The 23,436-nt window shown below is 62.2% G+C and overlaps 1 protein-coding gene across 5 annotated transcripts; it reads right to left on the reverse strand.

Moving 5' to 3' along the window:
• Nucleotides 1-105: 105 nt before the first annotated feature.
• Nucleotides 106-23,100, reverse strand: CLUH (clustered mitochondria homolog). 5 transcript variants are annotated; one of them, XM_037987482.2, is made up of 26 exons: nucleotides 22,897-23,100; nucleotides 15,693-15,895; nucleotides 14,709-14,880; nucleotides 13,294-13,437; nucleotides 13,000-13,124; nucleotides 12,753-12,907; nucleotides 12,529-12,654; nucleotides 12,004-12,151; nucleotides 11,707-11,799; nucleotides 9,253-9,947; nucleotides 7,772-7,995; nucleotides 7,489-7,590; nucleotides 7,206-7,306; nucleotides 6,482-6,634; nucleotides 6,327-6,389; nucleotides 5,966-6,210; nucleotides 5,580-5,664; nucleotides 5,227-5,380; nucleotides 5,004-5,143; nucleotides 3,526-3,606; nucleotides 3,324-3,449; nucleotides 3,116-3,237; nucleotides 2,760-2,853; nucleotides 2,534-2,668; nucleotides 2,372-2,445; nucleotides 106-1,536 (listed from the first exon to the last, which is right to left on the reverse strand). In XM_037987482.2, exons 1-26 carry the CDS (start codon nucleotides 22,994-22,996, stop codon nucleotides 1,353-1,355), a joined length of 4,044 nt encoding a protein of 1,347 aa, XP_037843410.2. In that variant the 5' UTR covers nucleotides 22,997-23,100; the 3' UTR covers nucleotides 106-1,352. The 5 variants fall into 5 exon arrangements, with proteins under 5 accessions (XP_037843410.2, XP_008008028.3, XP_008008026.3 ...); XM_008009837.3 differs by having other exon boundaries at nucleotides 7,489-7,593; XM_008009835.3 differs by lacking the exon at nucleotides 22,897-23,100 and adding an exon at nucleotides 18,500-19,098.
• Between the last annotated feature and the right edge of the window lie 336 nt (nucleotides 23,101-23,436).

Raw genomic sequence — 23,436 nt, forward strand, 5'->3', positions numbered from 1 at the left:
TCGAAATTGACCTCACTTGTATCTATTCCTCTCCCCAGTCACATTCCTGTCAGCCTTCACCATCCACCCAGACCGGGTTACAGAACACTCAGGTGAGCCTGCGGCCGCAGGTTTCAAAAACTCACTTTATTCCAATGTGAAATGAGGACGTGATGGTTTAAAAACAAGAAAAAGTTCTTGCTCAGCGGTGGGGATACTTGGCTTGCTAGCTCACGCCCATCCCCTTTGAAACAAGGTGTCTGGACAGACCACACCCAAAAGCGACTCTCCGTAAACCCAGGCGGACGCCCGTCTCCTCCAGGTCTCAGGGTGGTCACATCCTCCCCAACCAGGGCTCTGACAGCAGGCACAGAGCAGCAGCACAGGAAGGGGGAAGCGGGAAGAGCGGGGCCTGTGGGGGCCCCCACCACCCCCAGAGCTAGTCTCAGACCAGGAAGGGAGCTGGGCTCCAGAGAAGTGACATCACATCGGCACCTGTAACTTCCCCCAGCCCCGCCCCCCGCCCACTGTGCGTTAGGCAGCTCAGGTTAAAACGAGGAGAGGGATACATTCAGACTGCAGACCCCAAGGCTATGCCCAGCTGGGTGCAGGGAGTAGGGAGCCGAGTCAGAGCCTACGGCAGCGCCATCCACTGGGCTTGAGGGCAGACAAGCCAGGGCCGGGCACACGGGCTCTGAGGGCCCAGCGCAGCCAACCCCGACCCCTTCATTTGGGAGCAGCAGCCAGACCAGGCCAATCACAACTAGAACAGCCCTGCGGCTCCTGTCCTGCCCCAAACTAAAGTGCACCCCAAACCCTCCAGCCCTGCCACAGAGCTCTGGCTCCCCATCCCAGGACACAGGAAAGGCCCCTCCCCACCATGCTTTTTGGCTTTAAACCTGAACTTTCAGAGAGGTTGGGCCTAGGGGTAGTGGCAGCAAAAGCAGCAGCCATCATGTCGACCATACAAACGACCTGAGAAATCCCATCTGTGCACCACCCACGCAGGACTGGCTCGGGCTATGTACAGGGGAGAGGAACGGTCAACACTCACAGCCACGGACGCACTCGCACACGCCTGCTGGAGGGTGGGGGCCTGAGGAACACCTGCCCCCCGGCCGGGAACTGATGGCTGCACACGCCATTCACGTGTCTTCAATGGGGCCTCTGCATCATATATTCATTGAACCAGTGCAAAAACACCATTTGCGGGGCAGGCAGGCCAGGGTCCCAGGAAGATACAGGGGTGGGGTGGGGTGAAACGTGGAAGAAGAGGGCCTTGCTTCCTCTTCCGCCCGCAGGCACGCCCCTTCTCCTGGAGTCTGGCTCCCTGGTGACGGGGCCGCTGGCTGACTGTCCGTCTGTCTCCCTCTCTATCCCTGCACGCTCGGAGAAGGGTCCTTGGCAGCCGGGGGCTGGGAGCCCAGGTCCTCTGGGGCCCCCGCTGGCGCAGGCTCGGTGGCCATGGGCTCCTCGGCCCTATCCTTGTTTCTGCTGGCCTCCTGGAGCTGGTGCCGCCGCGCCACCTCGGCTTTCAGATTCTCCAGGTCTTTTTGGCTGAAGAGAAGGGTGGGGATGGAGGTGGGTCTCAGGAGTCCTGCGCCCTCCACCACCCTCCTGGCTTTTGGGATAAACTCAGGCTCTGTGCTCTATTCAGTGGGAAACGTGTGTGAACAAGCGCTTCCGTCCTGAAGGCCGCAGGTCCCTGGACACGGAGAAGGTAAGGACCCCGCACCTGACCCAGTCTCTGGGCTCCCCTCACACCCAATTCCAGTCACTGCCCTCCGCGGCCTCCCTCCAGAACAGATGGAGCAAAGTGGAGTCGGGGCGCTGCTCCCACGCCCTGCTGACCATTTTAAATCCACTCCCCACATGAGGCCACACTGCTTGTGAGCACCCGGGGAGCCCGGGGCCTGCTCCTCAGGCACACCCCGCCGTGGAATGGGAGGCGGCGGGGAGGGAACGCGAAGCCGCTTCTTAGGTACTGGATGGGAAGACGCCAAGATACACTGTGTGAAGCCGAAACACCCAGGTCTTCACTCATGGAATAGGAGAATGCTGAGTAAAATAAGGGGTGGGGCGCGGTGGCTCACGCCTGGAATGCCAGCACTTTGGGAGGCCGAGGCCGAGGTGGGCGGATCACGAGGTTAAGAGATTGAAACTATCCTGGCCAACACGGTGAAACCCCGTCTCTACTACAAACACAAGACTCAGCCGGGTGCGGTGGTGCGCGCCTGTCATCCCAGCTTCTCGGGAGGCCGCTGAGCCCGGGAGCCGGAGCTGGCAGTGACAGAGATCGCGCCACTGCACCCCAGCCTGGGCGACAGAGCGGGGCTCCCACTCAAAAAACAGAAACCACCAGGACACGCTTCTGAGCGGGGCGGGGGCTCACCTGAGAGGAATGAACAGGATGCCGTTAATGACGTTCAGCTGCTCCAAGACGCTGGCCATGCTGGGGGCTGTGAACTGCGGGGCGGGGAAAGGAGCGGTGAGCTGGGCTCCCGCGCCCGCTGGGCTGGAGGGGCCGCGCCGCCCCGTCTCCGGCCGGTCTCACCTTGAGCGGCGGGATGTTGGCGCTGGAGCCGTTGCGGTAGATCTCATTCATGGTGCGCTGCAAGGCCACGGCCTGCTGGGTCAGGCACTTGAGGTACTCGGAGCTCTCCTTGGTCTTCTCATGGTCCTCGCCCAGCTGCGGGGAGGGCGCAGAGGCAGGAAGGGATCGGGCCCCGCTCCGCGGCCCCTGCCACAGCCCCGCGCCTGCCACAGCGCGCCCTGCCCACCTGCGTCTTGTAGATGGTGTAACCCTCCTTCTCGTGCTGCAGGGCCGACCGGAACTCAGCTTTGCTCTCGTAGACGCGCGCGACAAGGTGGTGGCTGCCGGGAGGCGCCGGGGCGAGGGAAGGGCATAAGAGGGCTGGGCGTGGGGGCCTGACTCGGGGGCCGGGGGTCTCCTCTAGATCCCTCCCTGGAAGCCACCGAGGGGAAGATCAAGTCCAGGCTCAGCAAAGAGGGGGAGGTGGAGAGAAATGTTCTCGGGTGTCCGCGGAAGCCAGAGCACTGGGCCTCTTCCATGCCCCCACCGGACGCCCCCACTGGCCTCTGTGGCCCTTGGAGTTTGGGCGAGCGGCCGCCTCACCTGAGGGCCACCTTGAGGGCCTTGGGCCCGTGGTACTTGGTGCTGACGGCCAGCGCGTTCTCCAGGAAGCGCAGCGACAGGTCGTACTCCATCACCCCGTGCAGCACCAGCCCGATGTTGTTCTGGGGGCAGGCGGGGGGGCCCTGGTCAGCTCCCGGTCCCCTGGGACGGAGGTGGGTCCCTGCCGCCCCCTTGCCCTGGCACTCACGTCCAGCAGCGCCATCTCGGGGTGGTCTTCCCCGAACACCAGCAGCATGAGGTAGCGGGCGCGGTACAGCAGGCTCAGGGCCGTGGACAGCTGGCTGCTGGCGAAGCAGTACAGGGCCAGGTGCATCTGCGGGCGGAGTTAAGACAGGTCAGGGTGGCCGCGGACCCCAGCCCCTCGCGGCGCCCGCCCAGGCGGCACTCACATATTCCTGGATGGTGTTGGGGTGCTCAATTCCCATCACCCGCTCGCTCATCAGCACTGCCTTCTGCTGGTTACTCAGGGCCTGGGGAGGGACGGTGGGGGTCGCTGTGGCGTGGGAACACCCCTGCACCCAGAGCCCGCCTGGCCCCGGCCCAGCAGCCCGCACAGCACTGCTCTGCACACTCCTGTCCTCTCCAGCTGCGCTCTGGATCTGTCCCTTGCACAAGGCAGCAGGGGGGTCAGCAGCAGCCGCTTCAACACCTTGAGGGGCGGGTCACACTCCACAGAGAGCGCCACACACCCGTGGTCTTACGCCCAACAACATCTCCACAAATACCCAAACACAAACCTAAAACTACTAAAAACGTTAGAAGAAGAAAAAAGCTGAGCGGGGGCAGGTCCCTTGAGGTCAGGAATTTGACATCAGCCTGGCCAACATGGCGAAACCCCATCTCTACTAAAAATACAAAAAGTAGCCAGGTGTAGTGGCGGACGCCTGTGGTCCCAGCTACTCCGGAGGCTGAGGTGGGAGAATCGCTTGAGCCCAGGAGTTGGAGGCTGCAGGGAGTCGGTTTCACACCACTGCACTCCAGCCTGGGTGACAAAGTAAGACCTTGTCTCAAAAACCAAAAACCAGAAACACCCATTTATAAACAAAACACAGAACAGTCCTTTTGACTGCAGGGAGTGGGGATTCTAAGACATGCAGACCCTGAAACAGCCTCCGCCAGCCCCGGCCAGGCAGGGCACCCAGAACCCCACAGCCTGCGCCAGCCCCCGCCAGGCAGGCCACCCAGAACCCCACAGCCTGCGCCAGCCCCCGCCAGGCAGGCCACCCAGAACCCCACAGCCTGCGCCAGCCCCGCCAGGCAGGCCACCCAGAACCCCACAGCCTGCGCCAGCCCCCGCCAGGCAGGGCACCCAGAACCCCACAGCCTGCGCCAGCCCCCGCCAGGCAGGGCACCCAGAACCCCATAGCCTGCGCCAGTCCCCGCCAGGCAGGGCACCCAGAACCCCACAGCCTGCGCCGGCCCCCGCCAGGCAGGGCACCCAGAACCCCACAGCCTGCGCCGGCCCCCGCCAGGCAGGGCACCCAGAACCCCACAGCCTGCGCCGGCCCCCGCCAGGCAGGGCACCCAGAACCCCACAGCCTGCACTGGGCACAGAGGATGCGGGAGCTCGGTGGCATGCTTCCTGCCCACCCACAGAGTCTCAGTAGGCATCCTTGCTGACACCCCGTGGGGGATCCCCTGCCATCGCCTCCCAGAACTGACCTCACCACAGCACAGGGGGCTCCTGAGCTCTCCCTAGGACACAGTTACACAAGGGTGGAGCTAGAGGTGGCCTGGGCAGAACGATCAACTTCCTGGGGTCTCCCTGGACTCCACCCACTCCTCCGCCAGGGGCCCCCTCACTCCCCATCCCCCAACAAGAGGCCAGGCCTTTGCTGCCACAGCCCAGAGGGTGCCTGAGGCCCACCTCTGCGTAGTCGCCCATGATGTAATGGAGGCGGGCGAGGAGGCGCAGGCAGGCACAGGTCTCCACGTGCATGGCTCCGTAGACGTTGTTAAACAGGTTCAGGGCCTCATTGATGAGCTCACAGCCCTCCTTCAGGAAGCCTGCAGGGCACCCCCAGGGGTGGCAAGGTCAGGACAGGGCATGGGGAGCCCCCGCCTCCACCCAGCCCCACCCGGCCACACACCCTGCTGCACTTTGGCCTGGCCGCTCTGGAAGAAATGGAAGGCATCCGAGGCCTTGGGGTTGACGTGCTTGACCACGGGGAAGATGTTGAGCACGTCCTCCTCGGTGAACGCGGGCTTGTGGCGACTGTCGAAGCTGTACTCCTTCAGCAGGACCTGGAGAGCGGCCCCCACACACAGGAAGCCTCAGCCCCAGGCTCAGAGAGTTGGCACCTCCCAACCCACCAACGCTTGTGCACAGATGGCTACTATGAAAAAGCCACCTCCCCTGTGTCCCCGGTCGGGGGTGGGAGCCTGCAGCAGGGACGCAGCGGGGACACAGTGGGACGCAGTGGGGACGCTGAGCCGTGCCCACCTGGATCCCTGTTTTCAGCGAGATCTCCCGCAGGAGTGTTATCTTCTGCAGGCCGTAGGTCTCCACAGCCTGGTCCACAGTCTCACTGAGGAGGGAGCAGGGGACCTGAGCAGCCCAAGCACCGCTGGGCCCCCCCAACACTGTCCAGCCCGGGCCACCAACACTGCCCCACCCTCCACCCAGTTCCTGGGAGCCTCCGGGCTGCCCTCACCCTCCAGCACCCAGTGATCTCCACACCTCTTCTCTCCTCCGACTCCCTGGCCTATGACCACAGGCCTTAGATGGCATCTGGGAGCCAGTGGTGGCCGCCTCATCTGCCCAATCCCACCAGCCCTGCCGCACCCCAGCCGCGTCCCAGCCGCGTCCCAGCCACGCCCTACACGCACCACTCGAGGTGGAAGCCAAAGTAGTTCTTGGCCTCCTGGCAGATGTCCTTCCAGAGCTCCTGCGGGGTCACGACAGCCCAGGCTGTGTTATCCGCAGCCCCGGGGGGCCGGTTTTTCCTCCTCTTATTCCTCTTCTTGGAGACCAGCTCGTCGGCGGGCAGGTGGGCCACGGGGTTAGGGTAGGAGCTCAGGAAGCAGTTCAGGAAGTGGCTGATGGCGGCTGAGAGGCCGGAGAGCTCGACTCCCTGCAAGACAGGTTGGATCCAAGTCACAAGGGCCTTCAGCCCCACCTCAGGCTCTTTCCTGAGGCCCCACACCATGCTGGCAGGCCATGGCCAGCCACGGGGCGGACGGGTGGCACCTGTAAGTATGTCTTGAAGATGTGCTTGGCCGAGCGGGTGATGAGTTCTCCAATGCCGATTTTCTGGAAGGATTCAGAAGGGAGGTCTCGGTCAGGCCCCTGGCCTCCATCCCACCCCGCAGCTCCCATTCCGCCCCCGCCCGGGCAGCACTCACGTAGACGTGGTCCAGCTGGTGGCGGGCCGGGCTCCGCAGCACCAGCTCCAGCACCTTGCCCAGGTAGCGCATGTTGATGCCACGCTGGCGCATCACCTCAGCCAGCGTCGCCCCGTCCATCGGCAACACCGCGTGCTCCACGCAGTCCTTTACCTGCGAGCTGCAGCAGGTCAGGCCCCCACCCGGCTCCTCTGCCCCCACCCACTGAGTCTTTCTAGGGGAACACAGCTATCCTGGGAGCCTCTGGAGAAGGACCCCTAAGGCTGTAGCTCCCAGTCAGGATGGGGGAATGTGCCCAGCCTCTGGCAGAAGCAGAGGTGGGAGACGCAGAGGTGCCTGCTTGGGGCCACTACTTGACCCCTAGGCCCGTGTCCTGAGGCTTGGAGGCCACGGTGTTGGGGGAGCACCCAGCACCCCGGGGCCAGGCGCAGAGCCTGCGGGAGGAGGAGGATGGGCAGCCCCCACTGAGCTCCTGCCCATCCCCCAGCCGTGTCACCACCCAGGGGTCAGAAGACTGGATCCCCAGCTGCCGGTCCACCCGGTGGGCTCAGCAGGGCCCGAGCCCTTGACCTCTGGGAGTCAGGCTCCCCATCTGTCAAACGGGGATGCCCACTCAGGGAAAGCTGAAAAAGTCACTCCTGCAATCCTGTGTTCATGGGCCTCCAAGTCGGAGACGGATGAGGGACCAGCACCCACCACGCAAGCCCCGTAGCCCCTCCCTCACCAAGCCAGGGATCTGGCAGGACAGCAGGAAGGCAGCCGCGTCCTTCAGCAGCTGCTTCTGGTCCCGAACTTCATCCTGGCAGGACTCAGGGAAGCGAACCCCTGGAGAAGGGCAAGCAGAGAGGCTGAGCCAGGTGATAGCAAGACTGGCTACCGGGGGAAGCGCTGGCTACCGGGGGAAGCGCTCAGATGGGGGACAAACCCACCAGCCCCAAGGGTCCAGTCCCCCCCAGAGAAGCTCTGGCCCTGGAGGGCTCCTGCACTGGCCGGCCCCTACCACTTGCCTGGTGAGAAGATGTCAGGATTGAAGCGAATGTCGAAGGCAGTGCTGCTGATGGAGCCGACCGCCTTGCACGCGTTGCGGATCACCTCCCGGCTCCGAGGGTCTGCTGTGGAGACACGGCTCCATGAGACGCGGGTCCCCTCTGCCACCGGCAGAGCTGGGCTGCCCCACGCCTCGCCCCCTAGCTCCTCGCAGAGACGTCTGCCAGCCTCTCCCAGGTGGGGTCATAAGCCACCCTGGCAGGGCCAGCCCGGGCTCTCCGCCGGCATCTGCAGCAGCCTCACCTGTGCCGTCGTCTGCGGCGATGGTCTCTGCCAGCTCCTTCACCTTGGCCAGGCCGCTGGCGCTGCTACCCTCCTCCTCACTTCCCGCCTCCGGTCCTGGAGGGTCCTCAGACTTGGACTCCAAGGAGGAAGGACCACCATTTTCCAGGGAGGAGGGGGTCTCCAGCTGGCTGGTTTTCTGCTGCATCAGCTGCAGGGCAGCCAGCTTCATAAAGAGGAGGTACCTGGAGCAGAAGAGACAGGGCAGAGCAGGAGCTGGGAATCGGGCAGAGGAGCTCTGCTGGCCCAAGGCTCCCGGTGGCTGGGGCTCCACACCCCGCAGGCATGAGGCACCTTCTGGCCGGTGTGCACGAGTCAACGCAGAAAAACCAAGATCTCCCAAGACAGGAAATAGAAGGTAGCCAGGGGCGGTGGCTCACACCTGTCATCCCAGCACTTTGAGAAGCCGAGGCAGGTGGATCACCTGAGGTCGGGAATTCGAGATCAGCCTGACCAACATGGAGAAACCCCGTCTCTACTAAAAATACAAAAAGTTAGCTGGGCGTGGTGGCGGGCGCCTGTAATCCCAGCTATTCGGGAGGCTGAGGCCGGAGAATCACTTGAACCCAGGAGGCGGAGATTACGGTGAGCCTAGATCACGCCATTGCACTCCAGCCTGGGCGACAAGAGCAAAACTCCATCTCAAAAAAAAAAAAAAAGGCTGCATTATGGAGGGGATGGGACAAGAAGGGCTCGCCATCCGGCTCAGGGCTCTCAAAAGTGACAGGAAGCCACTGGCACTTGAAAGAGTTACTCACACTGTGGGACCTCCGACGTGGCCATTTCCTAACCCTACACACCAGCGGCAGGGACCCCCGGTGCCCCACCTGCCCGCCCCAGCACTGGGACAGTCACAGCCACCCAGACTTCCTAATGCTCCTTAAGAGAACAGCGCCGTTGCAGCCGGGTCACCCGCCTGGGGGCTCGTGAGTCTGCAGCCCTGGTTTCTTTTTTTTTTTTTTTTTTTTTTTTTGAGACGGAGTCTTGCTCTGTAGCACGGGCTGGAGTGCAGTGGCCGGATCTCAGCTCACTGCAAGCTCCGCCTCCCGGGTTCCCGCCATTCTCCTGCCTCAGCCTCCCGAGTAGCTGGGACTACAGGTGCCCGCCACCTCGCCCGGCTAGTTTTTTGTATTTTTAGTAGAGACGAGGTTTCACCGTGTTAGCCAGGATGGTCTCGATCTCCTGACCTCGTGATCCACCCGTCTCGGCCTCCCTAAGTGCTGGGATTACAGGCTTGAGCCACCGCGCCCGGCCGCAGCCCTGGTTTCTGCACTTGGGAGCCTGACAACAGGGCAGGTGGGGACGGGTCTCGATGACTGTGGCCAGACGGAGCCCTTCTTCACTCTCCGGCGCTTCTCCAAGGACCCAGCCCTAGCCCCACCCAGGGCGCCCTCATTCCCTGCAGCTGGCCCTGGCCCTGGCCCAGCAAGGCCGCCCCTCACCTGTGCTCCACGAAGGCGTCCACCAGCTCCTGGCGCAGGCAGCAGAGCTTGTGCCGGTGCGCGCGCGGGAAGCCGGCGCGGGCGCATTCCTCAGGCAGCTCCTCGCCAGGCACCGGCAGGAAGTTGAGGTCTGGGGGGAAGGTGCGCAGCAGGTCGAGGATATAGTGGCGCCCGTCGTTGCCAATGATGCCCTTGCACTCGACCGAGGAGCAGAGCTCCACCTCCTCGTCGCGGTCGTTGAGCACCCGGTGCCGCAGGATCTTGAGGGGCCGACTCGTGCGCTCCAGCAGCTCCAGGTACCGCGGGTGCGACACCACGGTCTTCCCGAAGTCGATGGAGCCGTAGATGACGCTCTGCTCCTGGTCCCGCTCCAGGATGCCGGGGATGATGGACTGGGCCGTGACGCGGTAGCCGCGGTAATCCACCACCACCGTGCCCAGCGTGTACAGCCCCTCCACGTCCACCGCGTTGTAGGTGCGGACGCCGTTCAGGTCGTTGGTGGGCGCCACGTAGGCTGCCACGTCCCCCCCGAAGTCCTTGTAGTGGTCTCGGACGTCGAAGCCCAGGCTGAAGAAGATGTTGTTCCAGATGAACATCTGCATCTTGGTCTCCTCGCTGGGGTTGATGGCCATTACATTGCCGTCAATGACGGCCATGGCACCCCGGGTGGCTGCCGCGGTGAAGTCGCTGTGCACCTGCGGGGGTGGAGGAGGGGAGGGTAAGAGGCCCTGCCCAGGAGAGCCTGCATCCACCTGGCCAAGCGCACCTAGACCGCCAAGGCAACCAGCCCTGCCTTGGAAACCCAGGGACCCAGAGCCTGAGTTTCCTCATTATGTAGAAAAGGGCAAGAAAAACAATGTTTTGGCCGGGCGCGGTGGCTCACGCCTGTAATCCCAGCACTTTGAGGGACCCAGGTGGGCAGATCACCCGAGGTCAGGAGTTCGAGACCAGCCTGACCAATATGGTGAAACCCCATATCTAATAAAAATACAAAAAAAGAAAAAAAAACAGCCAGGCATGGTGGTGCACGCCTGTAGTGCCAGCTACTTGGGAGGCTGAGGCAGAAGAATTGCTTGTACCCAGGAGGTAGAGGTTGCAGTGATCACACCACTGCACTGCAGCCTGGGGGACAGAGTGACACTCCATCTCAAAAAAGCAAGCAAACAAAACCTCCATGTTTTGAAAATACACTTGTGCTCAGGGAGACAGCAGAGCTGAGTGATTAACAAGTATGGGCAAGTTTGGGACCCACCAGTTATGTGCCAGGTGAACTTGAACAGATAAAGGTATTTACAAGTCCAAAATATTACACAAAATAGTGTCTATAACGCACTTGGCACCATCTCTAGGGGAAGTTGGTAACTGAGAAATGAGTTTTTGTTTCTACAATTATCAACTCTAGGCAGTAAAATGATGGAAAGTTTTTTGTTTTCAGACAGGGTCTCATTCTGTTGCCCAGGCTGGAATGCAGTGGCATGAGATCTGAGCTCACTCGACTTCCCCGGCTCAGGCGATCCTCCCACTTCGGCCTCCTGAGTAGCTAGGACTACAGGCACATGCCACCATGCCCGGCTAATCTTTTGTATTTTTTGCAGAGACAAGGTTTCACCAAGTTGCCCAGGCTGGTTTCCAACTCCTGGGCTCAAGTGATCCCCCTGTTTCAGCCTCCCAAAGTGCTAGGATTACAGGCGTGAGCCACTGTGCCTGGCTGAGATGTTTTTTGAGATGCAGTCTTGCTCTGTCGCCAGGCTGGAGTGCAGTGGTGCAATCTCAGCTTACTGCATCCTCCGCTTATTGAGTTCAAGCGATTCTCCTGTCTCAGCCTCCCGAGTAGCTGGGACTACAGGTGCCCACCACCACGCCCAGCTAATTTTTGTATTTTTAGTAGAGATGGGGTTTCCCCATATTGGCCAGGCTGGTCTTGAACTCCTGACCTTGTGATCTGCCTGCCTCGGCCTCCCAAAGTCCTGGGATCACGGGCATGAGCTACCGAAGCTGGCCTGATATTTTTTTTTTAAGCAACTACTTCTCCTCATTTCTCTTACTAACCCAGTACTAATAACTTTTAAACCCCAGCCAGCTAAAAGTGTTAATGCAGATGAGCTCCCGCCCTAGAAGGGCCACGGTTGGCCAGCGCTCGCCCAGGCAAAAGCCCCGCAGCAGTCAGTGGAGGGTGGGAAGCTGGATGGCCCCGGACACTCAGTCCCTACGGGAAGTAGGGCCCGCTCCTCCCAGGGACTCAGAGCCTCAAAGAGACCAGAAAAAGGTACTGGGATGGTCTGCTGGGGGGCACAAGGCTATAGCAGACCCTGCAGGACACCCTGACTGGCCTTTGGGGAACCTGACAGGGTTAGGGCTGCCCCTGCCTCCCTTGCTTTCCTCCTGGCCACAAGAAAGCCCGTCAGCAGGTAGACGGTGGGCCTGAGACTGCCGGTCAGCAGAGGCTGCGGGCACCTTGAATATGGCCCTTTCTCGGAGCAGCCGCTCAGGCAGGTTCTTGCGAGGCAGCTCCCTCGTCGTCTGCAGCTCCTCGTTCCAATCTCGGGTCTGCAGAGCGATCAGAGAGGGAGATACGAGCTCAGCCTGTGCCCTGTGACCTGCTCTGGGCAGTCCCTCCTTCCACCTTCCTGAGAAAAGCCCCAGACTCCCAAATGAAGAGTCAAGCATGGGGCTTCCAGGAAGCGCACGGAACCAGCCCAGCACCCAGGAGGGCAGGGGTGCCCAGCGAGGGCAGGGCCAGGCCGCAGGCACCTGTCCAGGAATGTGCTCCTCGTAGCCCAGCCTCGAGGTATAGGCATCCTCTGCGCGCACGCAATCCATGGCATGCTCCGCCTGGGGTGCTGTCCAGCTGTACACCTGGAACGGGGTGGCGATCCTCTCGAATGGGTGGCGCTGGACCCTGTGGCAGGCAGGGGAGGGGAAGATGGCGCAGCCCACCAAGCTCAGAGCCCTGCTACGGGTCCTCTCCTGAGGCCCCCGCCTGCCCCGGCATCTCCCACCCTGAGACACCGCCCTGAAGTCCAAGGGAAGCGCACGGGCCCTCTCCCGCAGCTGCTGTCTCGGCACTGACCGACAGTTCCCTAGAGCGGGGACGCTCGGCACTGACTGACAGCTCCCTAGAGCGGGGACGCTCGGCACCGACTGACAGCTCCCTAGAGCGGGGACTCCAACACTGGGGGCCCAGGGCGGTTTCTCCAGACAGAAGCACTGGAGTGCAGGGCCGGCTCACCCCATGCCCCGTGTGCCACGAGACAGGCGGGAGGGCGAAGGCACTACCTTTTCTTCTGCAGCACAGCGAAGTTCTTCCTGAAAGCTGGGCTGATCTGGTTGAGCAGCTCCACCAGGGAATGGCTGAGGAAGCGGGGGCTGGCGGGCTTGGGGTTGAAGTGATAAGCCGTGGACCTGCGGGGAGAGGGGGGCACTGAGCGGGGGCCCAGGTGTCTGCCCAGACCCGGAACAGCCGGCAAGGCAGGGGGCATGGGGGGCGGGCAGGGACTCACTGGTTCAGGTAGAAGCCCCGTGTGGACGCGGTGATGCTGACTTGCCGGTCCTCGGCCGTGATCACAAACAGGTACATGAGGTCCCCGTGCATCTTCCGGTTCCCCGGGGGCGGGTTCCAGCCGCTCATGGTGAGCACTTTCAGGCACTGCAAGGGCTGCGGGAGTGGCCGAGCCTGAGGGGCCAGGCCTCTGGTGTGGGGCCTCCACCCCGCCAGGGACCCTCTTCCTCCCTCCCCCAGGATCCTACCTTCCAGTCGCGGTTTTGGGGCTGCAGGGGACACAGTGGCCGCTCCCGGCTCCCTGGCAGGATGTACTCGGGCGGTGTACAGTCGATGGGATCCATCTCCAAGCCCTTCTTCCGCTTCCCGCTGTCTGAGGGACCCGAGGCTGGTGCTCAGCACAGAGCCACCAGGGCCAGCCATCTCCCCACCTGCCGATGCCCTGGTCTGGGTGCCTCAGGCCCAGGTCCCTCGGCCCCTTCTCCAGCCCCCCACCTTTCCCCGCCCCTTGGTCCAACCCCCGGCCCCAATGCCTCCCGCACCTCCCAGGTCGCCGTCGGTGAAGACACTCAGGAAGGACAAGGAGTTGCAGTCAACCCCGTTGAAGGCATCGGATGGGTCCAGGCTCTTGAGCAGGTCTCGGACGTGGCGCACGTGGATGCGGGCCTCACGCACCGTGTACGGCTCTGTCAGGAAGGCGGGAGGGGACGGCGTTACCAGAGCCCTGAACCCTGAACAACCTGCTCAGCACCAAACAGGTTTCGGGGGTGCTAACATAGTGGTTTTAATTTTCAGCTTTAGGCTTCCGTTTTCCAATTCCACTATGAACACATAAGCTAGAGTTCTGGTTTTGACACCACACACACACACACACACACACACACACACACACACACACACGCTCTGCCTACTGGTGAGCAGGGATCTTTGTTCATAAAGAACTTTCTGCCAATGCCTCAGAAGCACACACAGGCCTCAGGCGTCCGTCCACACGGCCGCCTGCTTTTGTGCGCCAGCGTCTCGAGTGGACAGGGCTTCTGGAGCTTCGGGGCTTCCACAGCACAGCCTTGCCCTGCTCTCCCGAGGCAGCCTCGTGGACAGGTGGCCTGAGGACTTTCCAAGGCCCCCAGTGTCAACACTGCCCACTATGTGGTTTCATGGGATTTTAATGGTGGTTCTTTTGGTGGTGGGGAGAGGTTCCGTGATCAACTGTGGGCGCTGTTGAGCTACAGATCTTTTCCATCACTGCTTTCAACAGGCCCTGGGTGTGGAACCTGAGCTTCTTCTACCCAGAAAACTCAAGGCCACGGACCAACCTGATAGCACCTCACTGTGCCCGCCCACCCCACTCCATGGCTAGGGAACTTTTGGGACTTCTCGTTCATCTCTACAGAACTGGCCTGGGCTGGCTGCAAGCCCTGGCACGGGACTGCGGGATTTTTCCATTTTAGAATCACGGCTCTGTTCTTTTCTTTGTTTTTTGAGACGGAGTTTCGCTCTTATTGCCCAGGCAGGAGTGCAGTGGCACAATCTGGGCACACTGCAACCTCTGCCTCCCGGGTTCAAGTGATTCTCCTGCCTCAGCCGCCCAAGTAGCTGGGATTACAGGCGCGTGCCAGCACGCCCAGCTAACTTTTTGTATTTTTAGTAGAGATGCGGTTTCACCACGTTGGCCAGGCAGGTCTCCAACTCCTGACCTCAGGTGATCCACCCGCCTGGGCCTCCCAAACTGCTGGGATTACAGGCGTGAGCCACCACGCCCAGCCCACGGCTCTGTTCTTCAACCCATGGGCTGTGAAGTTGGCAGATATAGGTGTGATGGCCTGAGAAGCAGACCTGCGCTCCAATCCTGCCTCCATGAGCTCATCTGTGACACAGGGACCCTGGCATGGATGGTGCTGCCTGCCTCTGCCTCCGTGGACCCTCCCCTGGGCAGGCGCCCAACTTCCAGACCAACCTTCCACCACGCGCAGCACGGAGCCCTCCTGCAGCCCCTCAACACTGCGCAGCTCCGAGAAGTGGTCCAGCACGTTGCCATCCAGGTGCAGCGAGAAGCAGGTGCGGTGACACGTGTCCTCACGGTCCATGAGCACCTGGTGGATCTCCTGCACCATCTCCTGCGGGGACACCTGCAGGGAGAAGGCCCCGACCACCCTGGTGAGAGGCCATGTAGCAGACAGCAAGGACAATACCACCTTGTCCCCAGCCCAAAGTACCTTGGTCCCCAGAATAAATGTCCCAAATACTCGACTTCCCACTTTCTGGCTTTTAAATCCAGGCCGTGTCCACACATGCCACGCCCTGTGTGTGCAGCCTGGAGCCTGGCCCACCAACTTGGCCCTGCAGACCAGGAGCAACCCCCGAGCGGAGAAGGGGAGATGGAAGAACAGGGGGTCAGAAATCTGACGGCAGCCTCATCCCCGTCCTTGCCCAGTGCTAAGGTATCTGGAGCAAATGGTTTTCACCTTCCAGAAGGGGTGCTCTGGGGCCCAAGCCTGTGGGTGCTGAGACGTATGACGGCCCTGCCGCATTCCCTACTGAGTCACCGGCTTGCAAGACCTCCACGTTGGCTCTGCCCTTGGAGATTACCCAATACCACCCTCCCCTCTGGCAGATGGTAAAATCACGGCCCAGAGAGAGCTGACTTGCCCGAGGACACAGAGCAAGAGGCTGGGGAGTCCTGGGATGCCAACACGACCCAGCCACTCTCACTCCCCTCCTCACATAGGGCTGGCGGGCCCAGCTGGTCGCTGTCCTCTAGCAATGGGGCAATGACCTGACCCTGGGCTCGATTCCCACATCTACCACGCTAGCTGGGCGACTCTGGGGAGGGCAGGGGTTCCTCACTTTCCTGCCACAATGTGGGGCCAGGAGGAGCTTTCCAGCTCACCCTCCCCAGCAGGCTCAGGCCTAGTCCCCAACACCCCTTCCTCCATCTTACCTGCAGGGAGAAGGGCTCGATCCCAGGGGCGAGGATCTTCACAGAAAAGCCCGTGTCCTGAATGACAATGACTTCCTGGCCGGTGGTCTCGTCTCCCGGGTCAGCCTCATCAAGCCCATTTTCCCTGGGTGGCTCGGCCGCCCCTTCCTCCTTCTTCAGGCTCTCTGGGCAGTCCCCGTTTAAGAGCATGACTGATGGCAGCTCTGTGGGACAAGAATGGATCAGAACCAGGTAGCCTCGCTGGTCCGGGGTGCCGTCCGCCTGACCTCACACGGGGGCACGTGCCTTCCGGAAAGCATCTGCATGCCCTCCCGAGCCCCAGCCGCACGGTCTCGCCCTGCCCTCCGCACACCTGCAGGCCACTCACACCCAGCCGCCCTCGCAGCCACTGCTCCTGGACCCACTGTAGTACGGAACCTGAACACGCCGCCCAAACCACTCTCCCCAGGGTCACCAAAGCCACCCTTCAAGCCAAACCCAAGGGTCTCCTCCGGCCCTAACACACCTGGCTTCCCAGCAGCAGCCCCTCTTCCTCTCCTCTTCTCTGACCCACGCAGTGCCCTTGCCCCTCCCCCTCCAGTCCCATCCTCTTCCATCCCCACTGAGTGAGGTCCCAGGTTGCAGCGGGGCAGCAGGGGTGTGCCTGGGCCCAGCCTCTCCTCCTTCTGACCCCACCCCCTCCCATACACTCCTGCCTCTCGTGGCTCATACGGCCAATCCTGTCCCCTCTCCAGCCTTTTGGACCAAGGAGACCGCCGCCTCCCAGGCATCAACAAGTGGCTGGCCCTGAGGCATCACTGAAGACTCGTCTTGCAGGAACGGAACTCATCTTCCTCCTCAAACCGGCGCCTGCTCTATCTAGTCACCCACTAGGTATCTCCCAACCCACCCACAGGACCTGGCCTCTGCAGCCACTGCCCTGGGGCAGGCATTTCCTCTATTCAGCAGTACCACCTTCCTCCTAGGAAGCCCACTGCTTACAAGACCAAGCTTCTTAGGCCAGTGCTCTCAGGCACCCACCTGAAGTCAGCCTCGGGTCCTGCCTGCTCCCTGCTAAGGTCTAAGGACTCACACCATGGAAGCCTGGGACCGCCTACTACCCTCCCACCACTGTGCTTCTGTGTCTGTGCTGCCCCTGACATCCCATTGTGTACAGCAAACACTGACTCACCCTTCAAGGCCTAGGAGAAATAAACCTTTTCGGCAGCCTGCCCAAACGACCCTTAATGGCGGGATCACACCCCATCCCCCTTTCATTCCCAGAGACATTCGGCTGCACCCAGGGTGGCATCCTCACCAGCTCTAACCACCACGTTCTATCTTGCCCAGGCTCAACAAAAAAGGCAATAAGTAAGGTGCTTACTGCAAACCTGTAGCTACGTCCAATATTTGTATACAGCACCCAATCCACATGCTGTAAGCAGGGTGGGGAGCAGGTGACAAAACCTTGCATTCCTACCCAGGCACCAGTGGAACACAGGAGAGCCCCTTGTTCCGCGGAGGAGCCAAGGACCGCCTCTCATCACCTCCAGCAGACACAGGCCTGCCTGGGCACCCATCTGGGAGACGAGGACCTTGGCCCCAGGACCTGCCCATCAGCCAGGCTCACCTGCCTGGCTTGGCTTGAAGCTCAACAGTGCCAACTCTGAGGAGGGCCTGGGTTCCCTTCCAGAAAGAACAGCTCACCCAGCTCTGCCCATCCCATCGAGACCCCACCTCCCCTTCCCTGCCCAGCTCTCAGGAGTGGGGACAGGTACATCTCCCAGAACTGTGTGGTCCCAGTCCGGACCCACCAGAAACATGGAGCAGAAGCCTCAGGGAAGGGATGAGGCCGGCACAGAAAGGCAGAGCCCGGGGCCTGGAGAGCCACTTCCTTTCCCTGGAACCCCACGAGTAAATGAAAAACAGGACCTCTGAGAGCCCAGACAGTCTCTTCCCCCTTCCCCCAAAGAGGGGTATTTGCAGCCCAGAAAGGCTCGGAGCCTGGCCTAAGGTCAACCAAGTCAGAAAGGGCCCCAGACCCCCTCCTGCGGCCTGCACCCCCCACCGCAGCACCGCCCTCCACTTTGGCCGCTGAGGACTTCCAGTGACTGTGTCTGTCGCGCCTCTCCATCCCCACCGCACCCTCTCCAAGCCTGCCGTGGACTTCCAGGCACGAGGCTGCAAAGACCTCCCGGCCAGGATCCAACCGCCCCGACAAGGACACCCCCAAGCCCCTAGCAAGGGAGGGAGCAGCCCCCCCCCGCCCGGCGAACACCTGCCCAACTCTAGGGACACAGCAGATGACAGCTGGGCGGTGGTCGGTCAGCTCTCAAAAGGCAAGAGGCAGGGCAGCCAGGTGGAAGCACCTGCAGCTGGGAGCCAGGAACCCCCTACAGGGTCCCTGAGAAAGGCTGTGCCAAAGCCCCTGGAAGGAGGGGAGAAGCAGGAAGAGCCCCCACCCAATATCGAACAGCGGTTTTGAGCTGTGAGATCCCAGAAGCGGGGAGTCAAATACCTAGACAGAGACAGCCTGTGTTCTTTCGCCTGTCTGGAATGGGAGGACAGAAAGGAGGGAGGACAAGGCAAGGTGGCCACGGCTCCCACTCTCCTTCCCCAGCCCAGGGAGACCACCCTCAGGGGTACCTATTCCCTGATCCGGTTTCAAAGGAATGTGACTGGCTGCCCATGGGCCTCCTCTCCCCAGGACAGCATGTCCTGCCCCAATCCTTCCTCCAAGGAACCCCGAAGGTCTCCCCTCCCCTGGATGAAGGCGGAGCGATCTCCCCCACACACAACTGGCTGGCTCACCAGGTCCCGGTGCTCACCTGGTGCAGTTGGCAGCTGCCCTGCCCTCGGCTCTGGAGTCTCAGGATGGCCGTGGCAGCAAGGCAGCCGGCTCTCCACATCAGCCCCAGCATTGCCCGGGTGCCTCATTCCAGCCTCAGCCGCTACCCTTGCCCTAATGCAGCCAGTCGGCCCGGGGCTGGAGCTCTGGCTGGCTTCGGGTTTCAGTGGGGCCAGGCCTGCCGTGGCAGCCCCAGGAAGGGCACACTCCCCCTGCCTGGCATCCCGCTCAAGGTCGGCCAGAAGGACGGCTGTGGGCCAGGATAACCCAATGGCCCCAGGACCCCAGGGGGAGCTGCTATCAGCACTCAGGCCCACCTCCCTATGGCCCCTAGAGAGGGGGTCGCTGCTGGCAAAGCCGCTAGGGGGATCAGAGAACCCAGAATTTGGGGTACCTGGACCCCTCAAGATTGAGGGCGTAGGAGACTGGCTGGCAGGGGCAGGGCCCAGTAAGGGGGTCCTCTCCTCAGCTCCCGCCCCAGTGGGGGTGAACAGGACCGCTTCCGCCAGCTGCCGCCAACAGCTGGCACAGACCCGGGCCCAGGCCATAAGGTGGCTGCCTCTGCCCACCAGTCCCAGACACTGAGCACCCCGCTGTCCCTGGGCCAAGGGCCTGGCTGGGACCTCTGGCTCCTGCTGCCCCCTGCAGGTGACCTGGCTGCCAGCCCTTCCTGGGAGTCACTGGTTCTGCCGGGAGGGAGGGGGATGGGCCCCCAGCTTCCCAGAGGACAACTGCACCCGTGCCCCTGGCCTTCAGGCTCCATCAAGAAGCTGGCAGGCTCCATCTTCCCTTCCCAGCAGCCCCGGCCCTGCCAGGAGGGAACCAAGTCTCTCCCAGGGGAGAACAGAGCTGGCAGCAAGAGGCCGGCGGCCGCGCAGCGGGGGAGGAGCCCAGCTGGCCAGGGCGCCTTCCCGGGGCCTCTGACTTGCTGCCAGGGCCCAGTGAGGACTGCCCCAGCATACACCCTACCCAGGGTGGGCGGGAGTCAGGCTCTCACTCCATCCCCTTCCCACTCCAGGACCAGGGATCAGGCAGACCCTGGGCTGCTTCACAGCCTCCATGGAAGGTTCTGTGTCTCACACAATGACCAGAGGAGAAGGACCAGGCCTAGGCAGAACCCCTCTGCTCCTATCCCCTCCCAAAATACACCCTAACCCTCCGGAGACAGGGCTGGGGGAGGGCAGCCTGGCAGTGACCCCAGAGCAGTGCTGACGACCACCTGCGTTCTGGTTACCACAGAGCCAGGACTCACGCTCGGCCCAGCCCACGGCAGCTCCCTAAACCACCATGCCAGCCCGTCTCACCTACGGCAGCTCCCTAAATTGGCTTGGCCAGCCCATCTCACCTGAGGAAACTGAGGCTCCAGAAGGCTAGGAAGCAGCTGCCCAAGGTCACAGAGGCAAGAGGCAGCAACCCAGAGCAAGAAAAAACCAGGTGTTACTATCACATTTGGGATTAAGTTTAAAAAAAAAGAAAAAACAGGTGTGTCAAATGCCCAAGCCCATGGCTTTTGAGTCACTCCCACAGAGCGCAGGCTACCGACCAGCCCCTGCCAACCCGCTCCCGCCGACCCGCTCCTACTGACCCACTCCCGCTCAGCGCAGCCCACTCACGCCCTCCTTAGGGGCCCGGCAGCACCCACAGGTGGGCTGCACCTGCTTCCTTCTCCAGGCCTCAGGCCTCTACTCGGGGGCAGGTCTACCCCAGGCACAGCATCCCCCGAGGCCTCTACACCCTCGGGCCACTACTCCCTCCTCTCACGCCCACACCTCTGAGGGAGGGGAAAAGGAGGCCTTCCGCAGAGCAGAGTGGGAGAACGGGGCCCAGCGGCACTCTGCATACATGCAAACTCAGATGCTAGTGAAGAGGTAAAGCGCACCCCTGCCCCAGCCTGGAGGCGCAGGGAGCCCAAAGGTGGCAGACAGGAGGAACTAGAAAAGAAACTTAGGCCTCCTCAGAGGGCCTGTGAGCTGCCCAAGCCAGGCACAATCTCACTCAGAAGATCGTGCCAGGGCCAGGCCACACCCCAGCCAAGGCCTCGGCAGTTGAGGCTCCAGCAGGAAGTAGGGTCCTAAAAGATGCATCACCCGTCCCAGGAGCCCAGGGCTTCAGGGAAAGGCAATGGGGCAGGCAGGCGGCCTATCGAAGAACCCACAGACCAGGCACCTGTTTGCCTCCTTCCTGTCCCACCCAGGCCAGAGGCAGGTGTTCAGGGCCTGAGGACAGTCCAGAGTTCCTCAAGCTGCTCTCCCCACATCCCATCCAAGAGAGGAGCTTTAGGATACTCTTGGAGAGCTCCCATTAGCCCCTAGACTCCTTCCCCAGCTGCCAGCCTCCTCCTCCTCCCCCTCTGGGCCTCAACTCCAGGGAACTCTCCCCTGGGCAGAAGGAACCTGACACACCACTGTGGACCTGAAAAACCTGCCTGTTCTCTTAACCCCTAAAAGCCACTGTATTCCCAGGAAGGTAACCAACCCTTGCCCCCCACCCTCAATAGCCTTGATCACCTCCTTCTTAAGGGGACTGAAGAGCCTTCCAGAGCTGGATCTCAGAGGTCAGAAGCCTTGGTTCTGATGCTCAGGTGGGCCCCAGCTTGCAGGGGGGTGGGTCTTCATTAAGGCTCCGTCCTTTCAACAGATCCGGGCTGGCTGTAATGTAAGTCTTAGCTACCTGTACTAGCTTCCCAGGGACGTAGGAGCCCATGTCCTGCCCACGAACGAATATGCTCCCAGTTTCCCCAAATAGCTGTGCCCTTCCCTGACTCAGTTTACCCCAGACAGAGCCCCACCACCAGCACAGTTAGGAAGGGGCTTCACTGACTCCCTCACAGAAATCCTCCAACAGATGCTCCTCGGCCCCCTCGTTCTCAGCCTGTGATCCAAACCAACATGCCTGTCCCAACTTCCTCTGGGCCTGGCCACGGCAGCCTTGGCTTGCTGGCCATGAGCTGGAATCTAAACACTTCCCTTAACAACTAAATCGCTGTGTGACCTTGGGTAAGTCACTTCGACTCTTCAGGTCTCTGCTAAAGGGGAAATCAGCCAAACTCCTCTTATCTAGCCTGCCCACACGGGTTCAGAACCACATCAGCACAAAGCCTGGTAGGTTGGGGCGATCAGCATTTGCTGTGCTGCCCAAACCTTGGCCTTGTCTAGGCAATCAGCAGTACTGCCCCAGCACCTGTCCCTCACCCCAAGGTAACTCTTCTATGATGGGAACAGGGTCAGAGGGCCGAACGCTGTCCCCATCCTGATTCCCAAGTCAGCCCTGGTGCACTCACTGAAGCTGGGAAGGGAGATGATGAGGCGTTAAGACCACAAGTCCCAACTGAGGACAGTCGACAGAGGCGGGAGGAACTGGGGGACAGGAGTAGCTCTGCACCCCCACTGCCACCCGGAGCAAAGAGGACCGCAGCCCAGGCCTGAGGAAGATGACGACTGAAGGTCTGGGAAGGGGATTCCAGCCCCAAAGCTGGAGTCTGAGACACGGCGGAGGTAACAGAGGGAAGAGAAGGGGCTCAGGAGAAAGGGAGAGCAGGCCCCACCCGAGACAAGCTGCAGCCACTGCCACAGTCACCACCACACAGCCACCACAGGGGATCGCTGGGAGCTTGACTCCACACTAACGACCTTTGCTTTAAAAACAGTAACTCTGGTCTGACCCACTTTTCGCAATAAGGCAGGTTAATGATCAAGTTCTGGCACAAACACTTCCCCCTGCCAAGGAGTTCGGTTTTGCCCCGTGCACAGGCAGACGCCCCCTACACCAGGTCGGCCGAGCGGGCCAACACACCTGAGAGTCGCCGCCACAGCCTGAAGACCTGCGGTTACAGCCTGGCCTCAGGGCATGAACCAGGGACGCCCCGCACCTCGTGCTCTTCCCACAAACCAAGCCTGGGAAGCCTCGAGCGGAGCTTCACTCCCAGGGCTGCAGCGCTGCGCACCGGGAATGCCTGGGAGGCCGACGCGGAGCAGGTGCCGAAGGGGGCCGTCCCGCAAGCATCGGAGCGACCCCAGCTCAGACAGCTCCCATGCCCGGGCGCAGAGGGGGTGGGGCCGCCGATTCTCTCGGTCTGCGGCGGCGGCGCACCCCGAAACCGCGTGTGCGCGCACGTGTCCCTGCGATGAGGCGCGCGTGTGCCCGCCGAGGGTGCCAGCCGAGGCTGCCCTCCCCGGGACCCCACGTGCGAAGCCCGGACTGCAGCCGGGGGCGACTGTGAAGGTGACCTTCAGGGCGGGGGCGACCCGGTGGAGGCCCCAGCGAGACACAAGCGGGCCAGGCGCAGAGGGAAGGCGACGGTCCCCGCGGAGTCCCGAACCCGCCCGCCCTGGTCCGGCGCCCCCCGCCCGGCGGCCCGCTGGCCCCGGCCCCGCTCACCGGCCGCGCCCGGCCGCCCCTTGCCCCCGGCCTGCGAGCCGTGATCCCGGGCGCTGTCGGCCGGGGCGGCCGCCGGCAACTCGTCCGTCTTGATGACCATGGTGGCGGGAGCGGGCGTCCGCTTCGGCTGTCCGCGCCGCCCGCCGCGCCACTAACCCAAGTGCCCTGCGCGCCGCGGCCGCTGCGGGAAGGACGGAGTCACCGGCCCACGTGGTGCGCGCCGTGGCCTTTGACCCCCCGCCGTTCCCCTGCCCCGCCCTCGCGCCCGGCCCGGCCCACGGCAGCCCGCGAGGGACAAAACGCGCCGCGCCTCGTTCCCCGCCCACGGACGCGGTGACTTTCCCAAACGTCTTAAAGGCAAAGCACCCTGACTCAAGGCCCAGGGAGGCTGGGCACCCTCTCGGGGCGGGGCCTCGGGGAGACTCCCTGCCGCTCGCTGCCCGTCGGGCGGGCACCGTGACCTTGGGTGGAGACTGGTCTGGGTCGGCCATGGCTAACCCTCCCTTGCCCAATGATCCCCTGTTTTCTTTTGCAAATTTG

Source organism: Chlorocebus sabaeus, chromosome 16, assembly GCF_047675955.1.
Source record: "Chlorocebus sabaeus isolate Y175 chromosome 16, mChlSab1.0.hap1, whole genome shotgun sequence".
In the NCBI taxonomy this organism is placed as follows: domain Eukaryota; kingdom Metazoa; phylum Chordata; class Mammalia; order Primates; family Cercopithecidae; genus Chlorocebus; species Chlorocebus sabaeus.